This window comes from Macrotis lagotis, chromosome 3, assembly GCF_037893015.1.
Source record: "Macrotis lagotis isolate mMagLag1 chromosome 3, bilby.v1.9.chrom.fasta, whole genome shotgun sequence".
In the NCBI taxonomy this organism is placed as follows: Eukaryota; Metazoa; Chordata; class Mammalia; order Peramelemorphia; family Peramelidae; genus Macrotis; species Macrotis lagotis.
This window is the reverse complement of record NC_133660.1, coordinates 42,859,190-42,878,369: the sequence shown is the minus strand read 5'-3', so window position 1 is coordinate 42,878,369 and position 19,180 is coordinate 42,859,190. Positions and strand designations below refer to the sequence as shown.

General features: G+C 34.5%; 1 protein-coding gene across 1 annotated transcript in view; it reads left to right on the top strand.

Moving 5' to 3' along the window:
- Window positions 1-19,180, top strand: part of ANTXR2 (ANTXR cell adhesion molecule 2) — a 209,561-nt gene that overhangs the window by 100,766 nt on the left and 89,615 nt on the right. The window contains exons 12-14 of the mRNA XM_074228566.1: window positions 2,048-2,143; window positions 16,679-16,723; window positions 17,270-17,365. Coding sequence (XP_074084667.1) covers window positions 2,048-2,143; window positions 16,679-16,723; window positions 17,270-17,365 — 237 coding nt within the window. The remainder of the gene's footprint in view (window positions 1-2,047; window positions 2,144-16,678; window positions 16,724-17,269; window positions 17,366-19,180) is intronic.

The window sequence follows — 19,180 nt, the reverse complement described above, 5'->3', positions numbered from 1 at the left end:
GGATGCTTTTTGCCCCAATGCATAACCAAAAACCCTAATTAGCACAGCATCTTCTTGGCTAAATTGACCCATTGTGTATAGATCACTGTCTTTCTTCCACTGCTGATGTGGACCATGAATAAAAGAATACTGCTAATTTTCCTTGGATTTCCTGATCTGGACTTAGAGTTGTCCATTTTCTAGATCTTTGTGGAGTAGTTTGTGAAGGAACTATATTGTTTCTTCCTTTTGTACTAACTTGACTGGTGACCTCAAAGACATTGTTTGTTAGCAGTCTTTTTCCTTGTTATTTTCTATTCTCTAATTTACCGGAAAATTGATTCTGCTTTACTCATTTGCACCAACATTTCTCAAATCTGTTTTCAGCACTCATTATTATATCATGGATTGTTATATCACTTTTTCTTTCCTTTGTTGCATTTTCACATTATGTTGAATATAAAAGGGGGGGTTTTGTACATTTTTCTCTCCTCTAGACCTTTTTTTAACTTCCACTACACTGCCACCTTTCCATTTATTTATTAATTTGTTTTGTTTGTTTATTTATTTATTTATTTATTTTAGCACTACTAATGCCTTGTTGCTAGTGAGTACTCAATAAATATTTTTGTAACGAATATATGCCAGGTGTCTTCATATTGACTTCTGTTTTTGTCCCTATATTCACAGTGAAACTGTTAGCTGTGATTTCTTCATGTCTCTTCTTCATTACCAGACTCCACAGGTTCTATTTTCTCCTACATTTCAGCATGTTCTCTAGAAGATCTGTGGCTTATGCCCAGAAGATAAAATTAACTTCTAAAAGTTATAATGGAGTTAGATTCTCAGATTTCATTTCCTTATTCATTTTTAAAGCTTGGATTTTCAGAAAAGAGGAAATTAAAATATTTTGCAAGATTTGAAAACCTTCATTGTTGTTTCAGTTCCTACAACTACATTTAGGAAGTTTGTGTATCACAATACACAAGTTTATATATTCAGTTCAATTCAGTTCCACAAATTATTCAAGCTTGTGCTATTTGTTGTGTTGTGTAAATGAAGCATTGAAATATTAAATGACTTTACAAATACCATTAACAATTCTTGTCTCAGAGCAGTATTCAACATTTATGTCCTTGTGAGTTCTTATATTTTATCTCTTGATAGTCTTGATAATTCTTTTAGATTTCAGTTGTTTTTGAAGTGCAAGAATTTGATCAGTTCATTTACAATTTAGTAAAAAGTCTTTGAGGCTTTCTAGCTCATTGATTATTTTACAAAATTCTCATGTCTAATAGAAATCAAGCCAGAAATTCCACATGAAGACAGACTAAAACAAAATTATAGCTTCATGCAGGAAGCTGAGATATAAGAAAGTTTAACAAAATATCATATAATCTACAAAAAATTTATTTATTAACCATAAAAATTAGAACTTAGACCATTAAGTTTCAAAAAAGTTTTAATTTTAGGGATAGGTTTGGATCTCTGATTGAACTGAAATAGGCAAATCCCCAAAGAGATGTCCCTTTCTGCCAATCAGGTTGGTATTTTTTCTTCAGTTTTTATTCTTAGATCAGAGGTGTAAAAATTGCAGCAGCTGACAAAACTTCTGAGTGAGTTTGGATGTTGTTATACAATTGACATAGATAATGTTATTTTGTGATTTTCTAAGTCAGTAAGGATCCAGCAGGTATCTGTGTCTATTTAAGCTTGTTATCACTAGTCCATATCACTGAGAAGTTGTTGCTTGCCAGTGTTCCATGTGGGATTCAAATTGAAGTCCCCTTTGAGAATAAAGAGCAAAGATGAGTTATTATTTGAAATCAGGACAAATTGGTTCAAATCTATTCATCATATGATCCTCCTTTGTGAGCTTTGGATAGTGTATAAGGCACTATAAAATATTGTTGTACAACTTTAGATGTCATATATCTGGGAGCAGAAAAGTAACAACAAAATAGGAATATAGTTTGGAGACTGTTGTACTTAGCTTTTTTTCTGTAAAACAAATCTGTGCTTGGGATTTGGATTTCTGTATTACTGAACATTGTCTCTTCTCTTGCAGTCTAGTGGCATTGCAGCAGTCATTGCTATTTTAATACTACTACTTCTGGTGGGCATCGGCTTAATGTGGTGGTTCTGGCCCCTTTGCTGCAAAGTGGTGAGTAAGAGGAAAACAAGAACATCATGTTGTTGTTTTAAGAAAGAAAAGGTCTGAAAATATGGACTAAAAAGAAATTATTGAAAGGTATCAGAATGACCCAACAGGAAAACAGCTGTTGGTTTTCTTATTCATTATTGTAGATTATCTTTGACATCTTCATGTGTCAGTAAGTGTTAATGACTAAGCTTTTTAGGTCACTTGAGTTTGAAAATTTGATAGGTGAAAAGATAAGGTCTCCCAGCAGAAGCCCAAGAAATAATTAGTGTTTAAAAGAAAGGGGATGATGTTTGGTTTCATCAGGAGAGGTTGATAATTTGTTCACTTTCACCAAGGTTTATAAGAGTTCTCTGTTTTTCTTTTTAACTACTAAAATGTGTTTGGTATTTCAGGACCACTTTCCCTTTCAAAAATCATCTTACAAATACACAATGGAGTAGTCACAAGTTTCTTGGAAGATTGCAGCTATATTGAAACTGTTAGTGAACAGTTTCTCTTTGCATCATTTAACTAGTAGGCATGCAAGCGGACTGTGCTAAATAACATTGGGATAAATAGAATAGCAAAAAAGAAGAAACTTTTTCCAGAGGCATCTAAACCCTCTATTTTGTATTTTCTTTTGTTTCTACAAATGCCAGTATGTAAATGATTTTATATAAAAGCATTCCTTCAGAGTTTCCATATTGCTAAATTTGGCAAAATGTTTATTGAGTCAGACTCCAAATACCATGCAGTGGTTCATAGTAGAGAAGACTGGTCTGAGATTTGTCTTTATTTTAAATTATGCTTTTTAAAACTCCACCCTGGATTTCAATAACCTGTTTATGATTTCACAAGGCTAATTTTGTAGTTCTTATTCAATTGTAAAGAGTTTTAGCTATGTCAGAGCTGTAGAGTAGAAGCAGATAATAATGAAGATAGCAAACATCCTGAACTAATCCATTTCCTGCTTTACTGTTTCATGCTCAAGCAGTTTCCTGTCTCTATCCTCTTGAGTACTCTCAGTAAAACTACTGACTAGAGTTCTGAGATTCTTACTATAAGAAGAAATAACAGGTGCTCTGTTACCCTACCCTTCTAAAGACAAGATTTTTTTCTAACCTTAATAAACCATATTGCCCAGCAGTGAGTTTCCTGCTTTTCAAAGATCACATTTGAATGACTACAGTGCTAAAAAATGTCATTAATGTCAGACTTCTGGCCACTGCAGTTTAAAAGGACATTGTTAAGCCAGAAAGTATATAGAGAAAGGTAGTCAAGATTTTAAATGTATTTGAGTCCTTTCTGGCTAAGGACCTGTGTAAGAAAATGAAGATAATGCCTAGGAGAATCTTGAAAGCAATCTTCAACTATTTGGAGAACTGTCTAATGGAAAAAAAGGATTGATACTTTTTCCTCTTTGTCCCCAGAGGGCAGAATCAGAAGTAGTGGGTAGAAGTTATAAAAAGGCACATTTAAACTTTTTGTCAAGAAAACCTCAATAATAATTAGATTGACTCAAAAGTAAAATGGGCTGCCAATTGGGATAAAGTGATGTCCCCCTCCCTGAAGGTCTCCAAGCTAAAGGAATGGAGGGCTACTTGTCATGGATGTGATCATGGCTATTCTTTTCCTGTATATTGGGTGGCCTTTGTGTTCTTTTCCATTGCTAAAATTCAAGGATTCTGAGTTTTAGGGTTCTTTTTTTCCTTCTAGAATATATTTTAGTGTTGGAGGCAAGTATAAAGGCAAGATGGTTGCCTACACAAAGTTGTCAGACATATATCTGGCAGATTGCATGTAAGCCATAACACTCCTGAGTGTAACCTCAACCAAATTAAAATATAATTGTTCAATATTTAATTAAATAAATAAAAATAGTATATAACTTAGATGATGTTAATATGTGACTTTCTAAGTCAAATTCCTATCATCTGCAGGATTCCTTATGTATAGTTTAGTCGCCATTTCTATTTGAGTTTGACTTTGTTATCCTATTTAGTGATCAAGGTTTAATCTCTTCAGAACAAAATGCCTTCCATCTACTTTTGAGGGCCTGAAATTTGTTTAACTGGTGTCATTCTTTTTAGGGTTAAAAATACTATATTGATTCCAGTTGCTTATACTAGTCTTTTTTCCCTAGAGAGAAGTATGACAAGTAAAAATTGAGGAAAGAGTATTATTAGGATTAGAAAAAAGGGAATCTGTGGAGGTAGGGGAAGGGAAGTTTGGACAACCAAAGAGAAATCTTTTTCCATAGATCTGTCCCTGATTAGATTGGAATGACTTCTTTCCATTGTAGTCACAAGTACAAATGAATTAAAAGCCTAGAGTAAGATGGTATACTATGGAAATAGCTGGATTTAGGTTTTCTTAATACAGGCTAAAGAACTAGACTCTCAATTACAGATTATAGGAATATATATATATATATATATATATATATATATTATATATAGTAAATATACACAGGAAATATATTGAATTGAATATATATAGGAAAAGATAATTATTTGGAAAGAAGAGATGCACTTTTCCAAAGGGAGGTTTAATTTGAGATCTCAGGGAAACCAAGAGAAAAATTAGACAGATTTTAGATATCCTATAGTTACCTCTACTGTTACCAGTATATTGAAATCACTGAAAACATGTTCTTTGCTTATATGCAAAGAATTAATCCTGGTATTTTTAGCTATAGCAATAAAAATGACCTTTGAAAACTCAATAAAATGTGCTATCACAGAAGTCAAGCATTGATTGAATTTAGGTCTCTACAGAAACCCAGATCTGGTGCTTCATTGTGTTTCCAAAGAGAGCTTTGTCTCTCAGAGCCGGTTGGTGGAATTTTACTTCTGGAAAACTCTGAGTATGGCCCTGGTGACAGATAAATCTTGCTAGCTATTGCTAATATCTTTGGGCATAGGATTTTGGACTATATTGACACTTAAAATAATTTTAAATGCATGTTTGCTCAGGTCTGTGCAATTGTTTTTCTCTTTCTTCAGGAATAATACTAATAGAAAAATACTAGTTAAAAAGGGGGCAGGAGAATAGTAAAAATCCTATTATCTTAAACTCTTTAAAAACTTTGATTTATTTTTAAGGACTCTTTAATGTGTGATTTTGCCTAATGATGGGCACCTACTAGAGGAGGTAAAACTCATTTATAAAGACATTTTTGTTATAAATGTATGCAAATGGTATCAATATATTATGGATAAATGGAAAACAGCCCAAGTTTCTTTTTGAAGAAATTAATGAAGGAATTCATCATTTATGCAAAGACAATAAGAAAAATCATTTCTTGGAACACTTAATCCTTCTATGTTTCAGAACTGATGTTGTATAGAGTAGAGAGGCTATCATGAAGCTATTTGAGGCTTTGGGGCTAACATCTGTTATAGGGAATAGAAAATCATAGATGTTCTGTTAGAAAGTTGAAAGTTGGGAGAAAAATAATCCTGCAGAATGTGAATTTATCCTGAGAGCATGTACAAATTGAAATGGCAGGAGGATGTGAAATGGAATAAATGTGTTAGAGATCTATGGGATTTGTTTTTAATGAATGATAATAGTATAATCACCACTTTTGGATCTCTCCATTCTGATATGCAAAGTACTATGCTAGGAAGTTGCCTTGACACATAAAATTACTGAGGAAGAACAGATGAATCTGACCAGGTACATACTGAAGAAAACTTTGCTCAAGATAATCTAAATTGTATGAATTCAACACATTTCAAAAAGGGTGATGTTAAAAGCATGGAAAACATTACAGACAAAGGGGGAAAAGGTGGTTAGAAGACACTGGCAGCAATTACCTTTTCTCTAAACAATAGTCATGACAGTGGCCTAAGTATTTGTTGAGAACCATCTAGGAGAAAACACGAAAAGGGAAGGGGCAGGCTTTTCAGATGACTTTTCTATGTTAGACCACATCTTCAGAGTCACTGAGTTGATTAAGAAATGTGGGGGGGGGGGCGACTAGGTCGCACAGTGGGGAGGCTAGGTGGCGCAGTGGATAAAACACTGGCCCTGGAGTCAAGAGTACCTGGGTTCAAATCCGGTCTCAGACAATAATAACCTAGCTGTGTGGCCTTGGGCAAGCCACTTAACCCCGTTTGCCTTGCAAAAACCTAAAAAAAAAAAACGAAATGTGGAGGGAGGCAGCTAGATAGCAAAGTGGATAGAGTACTGGCCCTGGAGTCAGGAGGACCTGAGTTCAAATTTGACCTTAGACACTTCATAATTCCCTAGTTCTGTGACCTTGGGCAAGTCACTTAAAACCCCATTGCCTTAAATAAATAAACTTTTTTTTAAAAGTATGGAGAAAATAGGATTCCACTATGTCTGTTGTTTTGCTGTTCTGTCATTTAAGTTATGTCCAACTCTTCACGATCCCATTTGAGGTTTTCTCGATAAAGATACTAGAGTGGTTTGTCATTTCCTTCTCCAGCTCATTTTACAGGTGAGAAAACGGAGGCAAACAGGGTTAAGTGATTTCTCCAGGGTCAGAGTTAGTCAATATTTGAGGGTAGATTTGAACTCAGGTCTTCCTGACACCAGACCCAGTACTCTATTCACTATGTAACCTAAATGCTAGATGTACATTTTTCACTGATTAGCAAAAGAAAAAAGAAAAAAAATGTATGTTAAGATTATACAAGATTATATGACAACTACAACCTGATATGCTTATTACTGTCTTCAGACTTCCCCTTAGCCCCACTGCATTCTTTTCCTTTACTGTGAATTCTTTACCCTGATTCCATCGAACTCACAAGTCATAAATGGGAAATAAATGGGATATAATCAGTATTACCACACATATTTCATCAGCATCCTCCATCCATCTGATTGGAGGGTTTTCCATTTGAGTAGAGGGGATCCCTGTGCAGACATCTCCTCAGACATTTCTTGTTTCTTCTGACTGCACTCATTTTGGACTACTCTGGCTTCACAATGCCTCTGCATTGGCTATCTCCTACCATCCCCAGTCTTTAGCAGAGTGCTTGGCTCCTTTATAAATGTTTATTGCATATTGATTTTCATTGGGGAAAAGCAAAGTTGAAATACAAGAGATAGTCCTTCTTGATGGGTATACTGTTAAAATACACTGGTTATAGGTAACATTTTATTGTTTTTTGAACACTGTATACCCCTTCAAAGGGATTTTCAGTGAAATTCATTATCATTCAGGGTTGTCCTAACCATGAACAGGAAAAAAAATAGTTTAAGTGAAAAGCAAAGAATTGCCCAGATCATGACATATAGTTGGATGGGTATCTTGCTAGAACATATGAACAGACCTCAGAATTTGATAGGAAAAGGAAGATTGAACCATTCACATTTTAATGATTATGATCCTTTGAATAGTCTTAAGTTCACAATTCTAGAAGTGACTGTGAAAGGAGAAAAATAAATTTATACTTAACTCATCTGATTAGATGTCCAGAATTATTAGAATATCTTACACCTTGCCCCCATCCCAATCTTTTTACCCTTTTTCCTGACCCAAACTATCTCATAACCCCTCCTGGTCTGTTGGACTTCAGGAAAAGTTACTGCCTTCCTGGGTTATTTGTCTGTTCGTAGTATTTGAAACAATTGAAAGTCAGCAACTCCAAGTGGGGACAGCTGGCCCAGTTATGGCAAATAGTAAGCCATTAATACAAGTTTTGACATTAATTCTCATTCATTTATAACCAAAAAGCTTCAAAGAGCTCCCTTTTAAAAAATTATTTCTTTAAAGCAATGGGGTTGTGACTTTTCCAAAGTGATTATCAAGTGTCTGAGGCTGGATTTGAACTCAGATCTCCTGACTCCAGGGTTGGTGCTCTATCCATTGCACCACCTAGCTGTCCCTGCTCCCCCCCCCTTTTTTTTTAACAGTTTAGGAAACTGAGCTTCTGATGCTGACTTGTTCTTTAATACATAGGCAATGTTTATTCCTAACCAGAACTAGGATTGGAATCCCGATCTTCTGACTCCAAATCAAACACTCCTTGGTACCATGCTTCTTACATAAATGTATTAGATGTGAGAATCACTTTTCTCTAACTTACTTTCCTCAAATCCCTTAGTCTTTAGCAAAAAGTCAGTACTTTCTTCATGCTCAGACAATTTTGGGGTATTGCGTATACAATAAATTTTAATTTGAGAGACCATTCTAAAAGTTGTTGTTTTGAAGCTGAATTTACTCATTCTAAGTGGAGCTTTCGCAAGGGGAGCTATCTCATCATGACTCTATAGAATCATTTCCTTGGCCAGCAACAGCTGTGCTGCACTTTCCAAATAGTAATAATGATTCTACATTGCACTTCTTTTTATTGTTGTAAAGGGCTTATGGTGGCCTTTATTGAGTTACATAGAAAGCAGTCTGATTTTTTGAATGAGCAATAAAACATAAGTATTTACATTTTTAATATGCTGTCTTTGCACCATTAATTAAAATAATTTATGTCTTTTACTTCTTGAAATAGTGTTATCTTAGGACCTATTGCTTGCATGTTGCTGACTTCAAAAATCTCTCATTTAAATGAACAAAGAACCAAACTATTCTCTCTCTCTCTCTCTCTCTCTCTCTCTCTCTCTCTCTCTCTCTCTCTCCCCACCATAGTTTGTTTTGATTACAGTAACCTTATTTTGAAGGAATTTATCATTTTTTTTTCTGACCAATTCCTTGCTTTAAGCAAAGATGTTGAAACGATTTTTTTCTTCAAAGAAAAGGGAGATGGTGAGATAGCCCAGTATTTATTTTGGTCTTGGAAACTTCTAATTTCATTTGAATCAGAAAAAGAACAGCACTTTCTAAGTATTAATGATTATAGAATTTTGTGTCTTCAAATTACATTACTACAACTTAATATAAAAAAGATATAAAATGGGGCGGCTAGGTGGCGCAGTGGATAAAGCGCCAGTCCTGGAGTCAGGAGTACCTGGGTTCAAGTCTGGTCTCAGACACTTAATGAGTACCCAGCTGTGTGGCCTTGGGCAAGCCACTTAATCTCATTTGCCTTGCAAAAACCTAAAAAAATATAAAATAAACTCCAAATCATCAACATTTTTATATATAACCTACAAAACTCAGCAAGAAGACAGAAAAAAGATAAATTCATTTTAAAATAACCATAAACAATATAAAATATTTTTGTCTGCTTATCAAGACAAACCCAGAAACTATATGAACATAATTACAGAGTACTATTCATACAAATGAAGTCAGATCTAAACAACTGGAAAAATATGAATTGCTCATGGGCAGGCTGAATTAATATAATAAAAATGATAATCTACCTAAATTAAAGTCATTCAGTGCCACACTAAATCAACTACCAAAAATTATTTTATAGAGCTAGAAAAAAAATGACAAAATTCATCTGGAAGAACAAAAGGTCAAGAATATCGAGAGAATTAATGGGAAAAAATACACAAGAAAGTGACTTAGCTATACCAGATCTAAAACTACATTATAAAGCAGCAATCATCAGAATTATTTGATATGGGCTAAGAAACAGAATGGTGGATTAGTAGAATAGATTAGGCACACAAGACAGAGTAGTAACTGCTTGTAGTAATTTACTATTTGATAAACTAAAGACTCCAGCTTTTGGGATAAAGACAACTTGAAAAAAATTTATGGGAAAACTGGAAAATAGTATGGCAGAATCTAGGCATAGACTATCATTTCACACCTTATGCCAAGATAAGGTCAAAATGGGTACATGATTTAGACATAAAAGGTGATAAGGAAATTAGGAGAGCACATTTACTATATCTTTACTATGGAGAAGAGAAGAGTTTATCACTCAACAAGAGGTAAAATGAATAATTTTGATTAAACCAAAATAAAAAAGTTTGTATAAACAAAACCAATGTAATCAATATTAGAATGAAAACAGAAAGATGGGAAACAATTTTTATAGTCCATGCTTCTGCTAAAGACCTTATTTCTCAAATACAAATAGAACTGATTAAAATTGGTAAGATTACAAGTCATACTCCAATTGATAAGTGGTCAAAGAATATGAACAGGCAGTTTTCAAATGAAGAGATTGAAACTGTCTATAGTCCTATGAAAAAGTGCTCTAAATTGATTAAAGAAGTGCAAATTAAAACAATTCTGAGGTGCCACCTCTTACCTATCAGATTGGCTAATGTGACAGAAAAGGTAAATGATAAATGCTGGAGAGGATGTGGGAAAACTGCATTGCTGGTAGAGTTGTGACTTGAGTCAACCATTCTAGAGAGCAATTTGGAACTATACCCAGAGGTTAATAAAACTGTACATACTCTTTGATCCAGCAATGCTACTACTAGGTTTGTATTCCAAAGAGATCATAAAAAATGGAAAATGTCCTACGTGTACAAAAATATTTATAAAAGCTCTTTTTGTTGTGGCAAAAAATGGAAATTGAGGAGATGCCCATCAATTGGGGAATAGCTCAAGAAGTTGTGGTATATGAATATAATGAAATGCTACTGTCTATAAGAAATGATGAGCAGGCAGATTTCAGAAAAACCTGGAAAGACTTATAGGAACTGAAACTAAGTGAAATGAGCAGAACCAGGAGAACATTGTATTTAGTAACAGCAACATTGATAGACAACTATCAACTATGGCAGACACACTTCCCAGCAATACACTGTTCAATGACAATTCTAAAACACTTGTGAAAGAAAATTCCATACTTATCCAGGGAAAGAACCATGAAGACTGATTACAGATCAAAGCATACTATTTTCATGTTTTTTGTTTTTTGTGACTTCTCCCTTTTGTTCTGTTTCTTTTTTTCACAACATGACTAATGTGCAAATATGTTTACATGATTGCACATGTATAACCTCCATCAGATTGCTTGCTGCCTTGGGGAGGGGGGGTTGGGAGGAAGGGAGGAAAGAAAAAATGTGAAACTCAAAATCTTATGAAAATGAATATTGAAAATTATTTTTCTATGTAATTGGAAAAATAAAATACTATTTAGCAAAAGAAAAAAGGGGGACAATATTTTTTATAACAATTTTCTATGCATGAAGAGATAGCTGTTTTATTGGCTTACAACACTTGCTGATGGCTTGGGCAGTCTTTTTAGTTACTGGCAAGAATCAATTCTGAAATCCTACTTCATCTGCAGTCCTTGTAGAGTATCTTTATTTTTTTTTCCTCCAAGGCAGTTCACTGTTGACAGTTCTTTTCACTCTTCTCCCAATATCAGAACATATGATTGCATCAAGCTGGCTCCAGGCTCTGGTGCTGACATTTTCTAGCGCAAAGAATGCCCACATCATTCGAACATTTGAAAAGTGTTAATGAGCAGATCAAAAGGACTGTTGCCTGAAGCAACTGACTTTTTTTTTTTTAAAGAAATCGGCTCTCCTCCAAACTGAAATCTTCATTCTTTCAGCTAAGTAGATGAGATGTGATTCTCCCTGATGATGATAATAACAAATAAAAAAAATTGGAGAAGAATCAAACTCTACATATGGTTTATAAAGTGGTGGAAGTATTTTCCAGAATCTTCAATGCAACACTGAAGTATGCTAAATGGAAAAAAAAATACTGGCAATGTTGCAATATTATGCCTTTTAAAATCTCCAAATTCTCATAAATTATAGTACATATGAATACATGTATTTTTGAATTACCAGTGTCCTTATATTACTCTGTAACATAAAAGTAACATTCTTACTGATTTTTTTCTTTTATAATTCATCAGAATTTAGAACTGAAATTTCACTTTCTTCTGAATCCATTTTTTGACATAAAGAAAGGGGGCATGTTTTACCTTTCTTTAGCAGATTTGTTTTCCATATCACTGTTCCTAGAAGCATAGGTTTTAGGAGTGGAAGATACCTTAGAAATCATGTACTCAAAACCCCATCTTTTACAGGTGAAGAAACTAAGACCACAGACGTCATGTCACCCAAGATCATACAGGTCTGAGGTCAGCAAAACCAGGAATATTAGAATTTAGATTCAAATCAGGTCCTTGAGTTCTAAGTCAGAATTATTCAATGTTTAGCAAACTCACCCCCTCTTTCTACTTTCCACGTCTTTGTGATATTGAATCTCAAAACCCTGAAAAACAATCTCCCTCAAACCCCCACTTTTACTCTTCTCGAATCTCAACCCAGCTGCTTGGATAATCATCAAATTCTCTGTCCTTCTGGGGATGGTAGCATCCTCAAGTCATTCCCTGCTGTTGTTGGATGCTAGTCCTGGCCCTTTAAGCTTTCATAGATAGGGAAGAGACTCTAGAGAACCCTTGCTATCTTGTATTCTGATCTGTCTCTTCCTATTTCTGTATGGAACTGGGGTACTTTACATGTGAATCTTCAAGTTTATTTTCTTTTTTTCTTTCTTTTTTTTAAGGTTTTTGCAAGGCAAATGGGGTTAAGTGACTTGCCCAAGGCCACACAGCTAGGTAATTATTAAGTGTCTGAGACCAGATTTGAACCCAGGTACTCCTGACTCCAAGGCTGGTGCTTTTTTGCCACCTAGCCGCCCCTTCAAGTTTATTTTCAATGAAAAATTTTGCTAGTCTTTTTTGTGCAACTCTAGACTGTTTGGAGGAGTTCATGAGTGATTCTCTCTTTTGAAAAAAATCAACCCTTCTAGGTCCTAGTATGCTGTTGTTTTCCTGTAAGCCTCTCTTCTAAGCTGATGAAAGAAAGTTTTTTGGTTTTTGTTTTTTAAGGAAGCTCAGAATTACAGATTTGATTGAATGGCAAGGTCAGAAATGGTTACTGTGGTTCAGAAAGTGAATTGGCAAGGTCTCCATTATAGCAGTGTCAAGGTGGAAAAAACAAAAGCAATATGTTTGCATGAAAGAGAATTTCAAAGTCTTACTGGACTGCAAGATAAATGTGAGTCAAATTATGGTGGACATAAAAGCTAATGAAATTTTAGGTTAGATTAGGATCAAAATGATGTTTCAGATTAGAGAAGAGATTTCTTTTCTATATTCTACCATGAATTGGTCACAACTGAAGTTGTTTTCAGAAATGGACATAACATTTTAGGAAGTTCATAGATGTGGTCTTGAGAAGGGATAAACATTATGTAACACCTCTTATAAATGTGCTGAATCTATTACTATTACCTCTTCTGATCTTCACCTCAATCCTGAGGGTAAGTGCTCATTTTATCCTCATTTTTATCCTCATTTTACAGTTTGGGGAAACTGAGGAAAGTAAAGGTTAATTGATTTGTCCAAGGTCATATAACTAATAAGTGTATGAGGCAAAAACTGAGTTCAGGTCTTCCAGTCTACAAGTCCAGTTTGCTATCCATCATGCCACCTAATTACCTCAACAAGAGGGAGCGAGAAGAGTGTAAAATTTGCCATGTCAACACTATCCACTGTACCACCTAGTTCCCTTGTTCTTAACATTTAGATATACTCCAAAGTGTAATGGGCTGCCCTAGAGGCTCCAAACTTCTTCACACTAGAGAAATCAGAGAAAGACTTGATCATTTGTTGGAGAGAGGAGTCTACTTGAGTTATGGATTGAACTTCATGGGCTCTGAGGTGCCATAGAACTGACATTCTGTGATATATCACAAGGAGGATTTATAAGATATGATGACTCATTAGATAAATCTGTCAATCACTAAACATTCATTAAGCACAGTGCCAGTCATTGTCTTAAACACTGGGGATATAAAGGAAGGTAAAAGACAATCTCAGTTGTCAGGGACCTCACATTTTAATGGTGGAGACATCATGCAAATAGCTATGTACAAGCAAGGATACAGAATAAATTAGTGATATCAATAGAGGGAAGGCATTCAGATTTAGTGGAATCAGGAAAGGCTTTCTGTAGAAGGAGAGATTTTATTGGAGATTTAAAGGAAGTCAAACAAAGGAAGCAGATATGAGACATGGGGGAGTGGCCAGGGAAAATGCTCCAAGTCTAGAGAGGGTGGTGTCTTTTTAGAGGAACAGCAAGGAGGTCTGTATCATTAAATCAGAAAACATATATGCATAAAGCATATACAGACTTGAGAGGTTGGGGAGGGGCGAGATTATAAAGGGAAATTAAAGACAGGGAAAATAGCTTATGATTAAGACTGCAATATTGACAGGTATATCTGGAGGGGGAGAATTTGAGGAATTAAGATAATGAAGTTATTTTTGAACATATTTAATTTGTTTTTAATAACATGATAACCAAATGGGAAAGAGTAGAAGTTAGAAGTATAGGCAGGGTGTTGAAAGAGTAGAGGTCAGTGCTAAAAATATAAATATATTGTTTCTTCATTTGTAAAGTTAATGTGACCATAGCTTACAATTTTTGCTGCAGCAGTCTTATGTATTTTTGTCTTTTACTCCATTTAAAAAATTTTTTCCCAGTCTTATTAGTTTGAATTTCTGTGACTTGTGTTTCTCCCAGAAACAGTGGAAATCACATGGAATCTTGTCTTATCAGATTTGAAAGAATCTTGACAGGTCTGTACATGGAGCTGAACTAATAAGATAAGACTTAATGGTAATGGAGTTAAAATAAGTGAAAGTCTTATACTTGAGTTAAAAAAATCCATCTCATAAGCACAAGATAGGGGAAGCATGACTAGACTGGAGTTCATCTGCAAAATATCAGGGGATGTTAAGTGGGTTGTGGTATCCAAAAAAATTTTTCTTTAGGTTTTTGCAAGGCAGTGGGGTTAAGTGGCTTGCCCAAGGCCACACAGCTAGGTAATTATTAAGTGTCTGAGGCTGGATTTGAACTCAGGTACTCCTGACTTCAGGGCCTGTGCTCTATCCACTGTGCCACCTAGCTGACCTGTGGTATCCAAAAATTGACTTATCTTGGATTACAACAGGAATAGCATAGTTTATGGAAAGAAAAACATGATAGTCCTGCTTCATTCAATGCAGATCACATCCAGAATATTATTTTCTGTCCTGGACAATGAAGTTTACAAGTGAAATGTTCAAACTAGAAACCACTCATATAGAGCAACTCAAATGAGGAAGGCTTTCTAGTCATCAATATAAGGATCTAGGGGTGATTAACCTGGAGATAAAAATATTGGGAAGGGTAAAAAAGGAAATAGACATTCATATAGTGCCTACTATGTTCTAGGTACCATGCCAAGCACTTCACAAGTTTTATCTCATTTGACCCTCACAACTCTAGGAGGTAGGGGCTTCTATTATCTGCATTTGATAGCTAAAGAAACTAAGGGAAACAGAAGCTAATTGAAATTTCCTGGGTTGTCCTATTAGCTAGAAAATGTCCAAGGGTGAATTTGACTTAGAACTTCCTAACTCTAGGTCCAGTGCTTTCTTCCACTGAACTGTAATATGAGAGTTTTAGTATAGATGTTTTTTCATGTGGATCAAGGGATTAGTTTGATTCTTCTGGCCCTACAGGTAGTCTTAAGAGCAGTGAGAAAAAGTAGCAAAGAGTCAAATTTGTCCAAGAAAAATAACAATAACAACAACAAAATCATGAAAAAACCTTCTGGAGTAATTAGAACCATCTAATTAGGTAAAACTAGCTCTTCTGGATAGGACATGGCAGCTGTCCCTTAAGTGGAGATTTTACAACATAAGCTGGCTACAGATATGTAATAGTGGGGATTCTTTTTTGTGGTGTATATGGTGTTGGATGACTGTTGAAATATCTTCTAACCTTGAAAAGATGTGACTTTGGGAATATGATAGGAAAGATGAGGATTTTTGATACGACTCTTAAAAATGATTTATTCAATGAATATTATATGTATAATATATTTTATATAATATATACAATATAATGTATAATTTAAAAATCTTATACATAAAGATGGTTATCTAAACCAAACCTTTGTCTACTGAGCTATACATAAGTTTATTTATTTATATTCTTTGCATTTTTCTTGATTTATAGTATTTGAGAGAGAAGAAAAAAATGCTATCAGCTCAGGCAAATCAAAACTATCCCCCTCAATATATCATTCTATTTGATTCACAATGACATGAAAAATTCAAAACTCCTGTATGTAAAAAAAAAAAGAACCTGAGATAAAAGGTAGTTTATGAAATACCCAATTAAGGAGATACCTTTTCAAATCCTAAGTCCCAAAATATCAAAACTTTAAAGTAGATGGAGGAAGGGCATATGAGTTCCTAAAGCTGCTTCACACTTGTCACTACTTAAGGAATTTACCAGCATCTTAGTATGAAGTTCTACAAAAAGACAGCTTTAAACTGTTTCTGTTTACTTGTAGGAATTAACTATGTTTTATTTCATGAATGGAGTTGAATCACAAACTACATCCAATCGATTATTTCAGGAAGCCTACATGCTTTTTTAAATACTTGCCCCAAAGAGTCGTTGTCAGCAAGTTGATTTTGATTCATGGTAGAAGTCGAAGAAAAATGGTGTTGACTTCTACGTGATGTTAGAGCCAAGGGAGATGACATTTGTAATTATCATTAATGAACAAACATAAATGAGTCATAGCAGAAAGCTTCTACTAGCAATATCTGCAATTGGATTTGAGCATTCATGCTTGTATTACCTTACCATTTTACTTAAGCTTTTTGTCTGATGTTCTCATCACAGGTTATCAAAGATCCTCCTCCACCACCACCACCGCCACCCAAAGAGGTATGTAATTATTTTTTTATATGATTTTGTCATTATTGATTATTTTACATGATTGTCTATGTTTGTGCCTGATATTCAAATATATAATACTCCAGTTTTGTTTAGAGAACTTCAATTATAGTCATGTCATAGAGGAATGGTACAGTATTACTTTTCATAGACTTTGTCTTAAAATTCTTAGGGTTTCTTGAACATATAAGAGGAATTGGAGCTTTACACAGTGAGAAAAATAGATGAGGATATTGAATTCAAAATTATGTAGAGTTTTAATAAATTTTATTAATTCAATATCAAAGTTTCTGAAATCAAGAGGCCAAACCAAGAAGATTCAAGTTCAAGTCCCACTTAAGAACACATATTAGTGGAATATTACCTAACCTCTCAGTGCTCTAGACAATTCTCATATTATATATATATATATACCTATATGAATATGTGAATTGGATACTCATTATCTGTAGCATCTCAAACTCAGATTGGCCTGAATGTATGGGCAAACTTTTGGACTATTTTATTGTAAAATCTTTTTCTTTAATTTTTACCTAGGAAGAAGAAGAAGAACCACTGCCTAACAAAAAATGGCCAACAGTAGATGCTTCCTATTATGGTGGTCGAGGAGTTGGAGGAATTAAAAGAATGGAGGTTTGTACCATTTAAAACCAAAAAACACCCAACCAAACAATAATTTGAGACATGAATCTTGGACAAAAATTTTGGAACCTATCCTTGTTATTTTATTCTGTTCATGGTATTTAAAACTCTTCATGAAGGAATTAATTAAATTAATAGAAGAGCAGCACTGCTAATTCCTCTGAACCAAGGACCTTTGAGAGAAAGTCCTTTGGGAACAAGTTCTTTGGGAGAAATTAATCCATAGTATCAACTCTGATACTTTGGAAATATGATCACTGATGAAATATCAAAGGAGCCTGTAATTGTTACAATCCTTGATTTTGTCTTTGGAAAAGTAGGTAGAAAATGAAAACTTTTAAAGTTCACTTTTAAGTGTGAGATAATATGATATTTATATTGAGAGAAGGTGAGGCTTATAAAATAATATTTTGAGAAATATTATAGCGTATCAATCAACAAGCCTTCTTAAATGCTAGTGTCCTAGGTACTGTATGATGTTCTGGGATTCACCATGACCAAAACAAAAGTTATTAGTTTTCCTTCAAAACCTACTCCTCTTCCAAATTCCCATATGTCAAAGAAATTGCTATTCTTTCACTCTCCTATGTTGAAAATCTGATCCTTGACTTCTTACTCTGATTTATGCCACATAATCCATTTGATTGTCAAATCTTGCTATTTCTATCTTCCAAAAATTTCTTGTATCAGACCCCTTCTCAAATTCAGCCATCAATTTAATGCAGACCCTCCTTACCTCTCACTTCCTAATTCAAATCCAATTAATGTGTTTGTCATGGCATCACCTCCCCTGATGTCATGGTCTTCTTTGAGAAGGAAGCACAAAAATCATCTTTAGCATCACAATTGCAACAACCTCTGTAGATTTCCCTGCCTCAACTCTTTCCCAGCTCTAGTCCATTTTCTTCTCTACTCCTAAAGTGATTTTTTTAAAATAGAAATCTCTTCTTGGTAGTTAATAAATTCCATTAGTTCCCTATTGACCTTAAGATAAAATGCAACCTAATCTGTTTTGCATTTAAAAGGCTTCACAAATTTTGGCTCCAACTTATCTTTGCAATTTCATTATATGTTACTGTTTCTTCTTGCACCCTGGGCACCAGACTGACTGGTTTCTTTACATCCTTCCTCATTACATCTCCCTTTTCTGTCCCTTAAGTTGTACATCTTCCACATCTGAAATATTATCTGTATTTATCTCTGCATCATAGAATTCTTTTCTTCCCTCAAGAAACAGTTGAATTATCAGTTTTTATTTGAAGTTTTATTAGTATAACATATTTAATGAAGATTAATTTATACATTTGTACATATATACACACATGCAAACACACTTATTGATATGCATCTCTCTCTCCCTTGATAGAATATAAGAACAGATATTATTTCATTCATTGTATTTTTATCTCTAGCATCTAGCAAAACTTTTATTAGATGTGTTTTGACCAAATGATTACTAATAAAAAAGTGAAAGTATTCTCTAGGTCATCCTTAGCATCAGGAAGTTCAACCTCTGAAATATACTAGTGGTATTGTCCTGGGCAGACCACTTAGCCCCTTTGGCAATTTTCTAAAACTGATAGGAAAAAGTACTTATCTCCAGTTGGTGGAGGGGATTTTCATACTTGGACTCCTGGTAGTGATAAAATTACAACAATAGGTTTTGACTAAGTGAGTCAGTTCAAGGAGCTCTTGATTGAACTTCTCAGACCTTAACTTTGCCTGTTCCTGCCTGCTGTGAAATAGGCTTCCTGGCTTTCTCTGAGTTAGGGAGGTAAGAAGGGCTTAGACTTTAATTCACAGGAT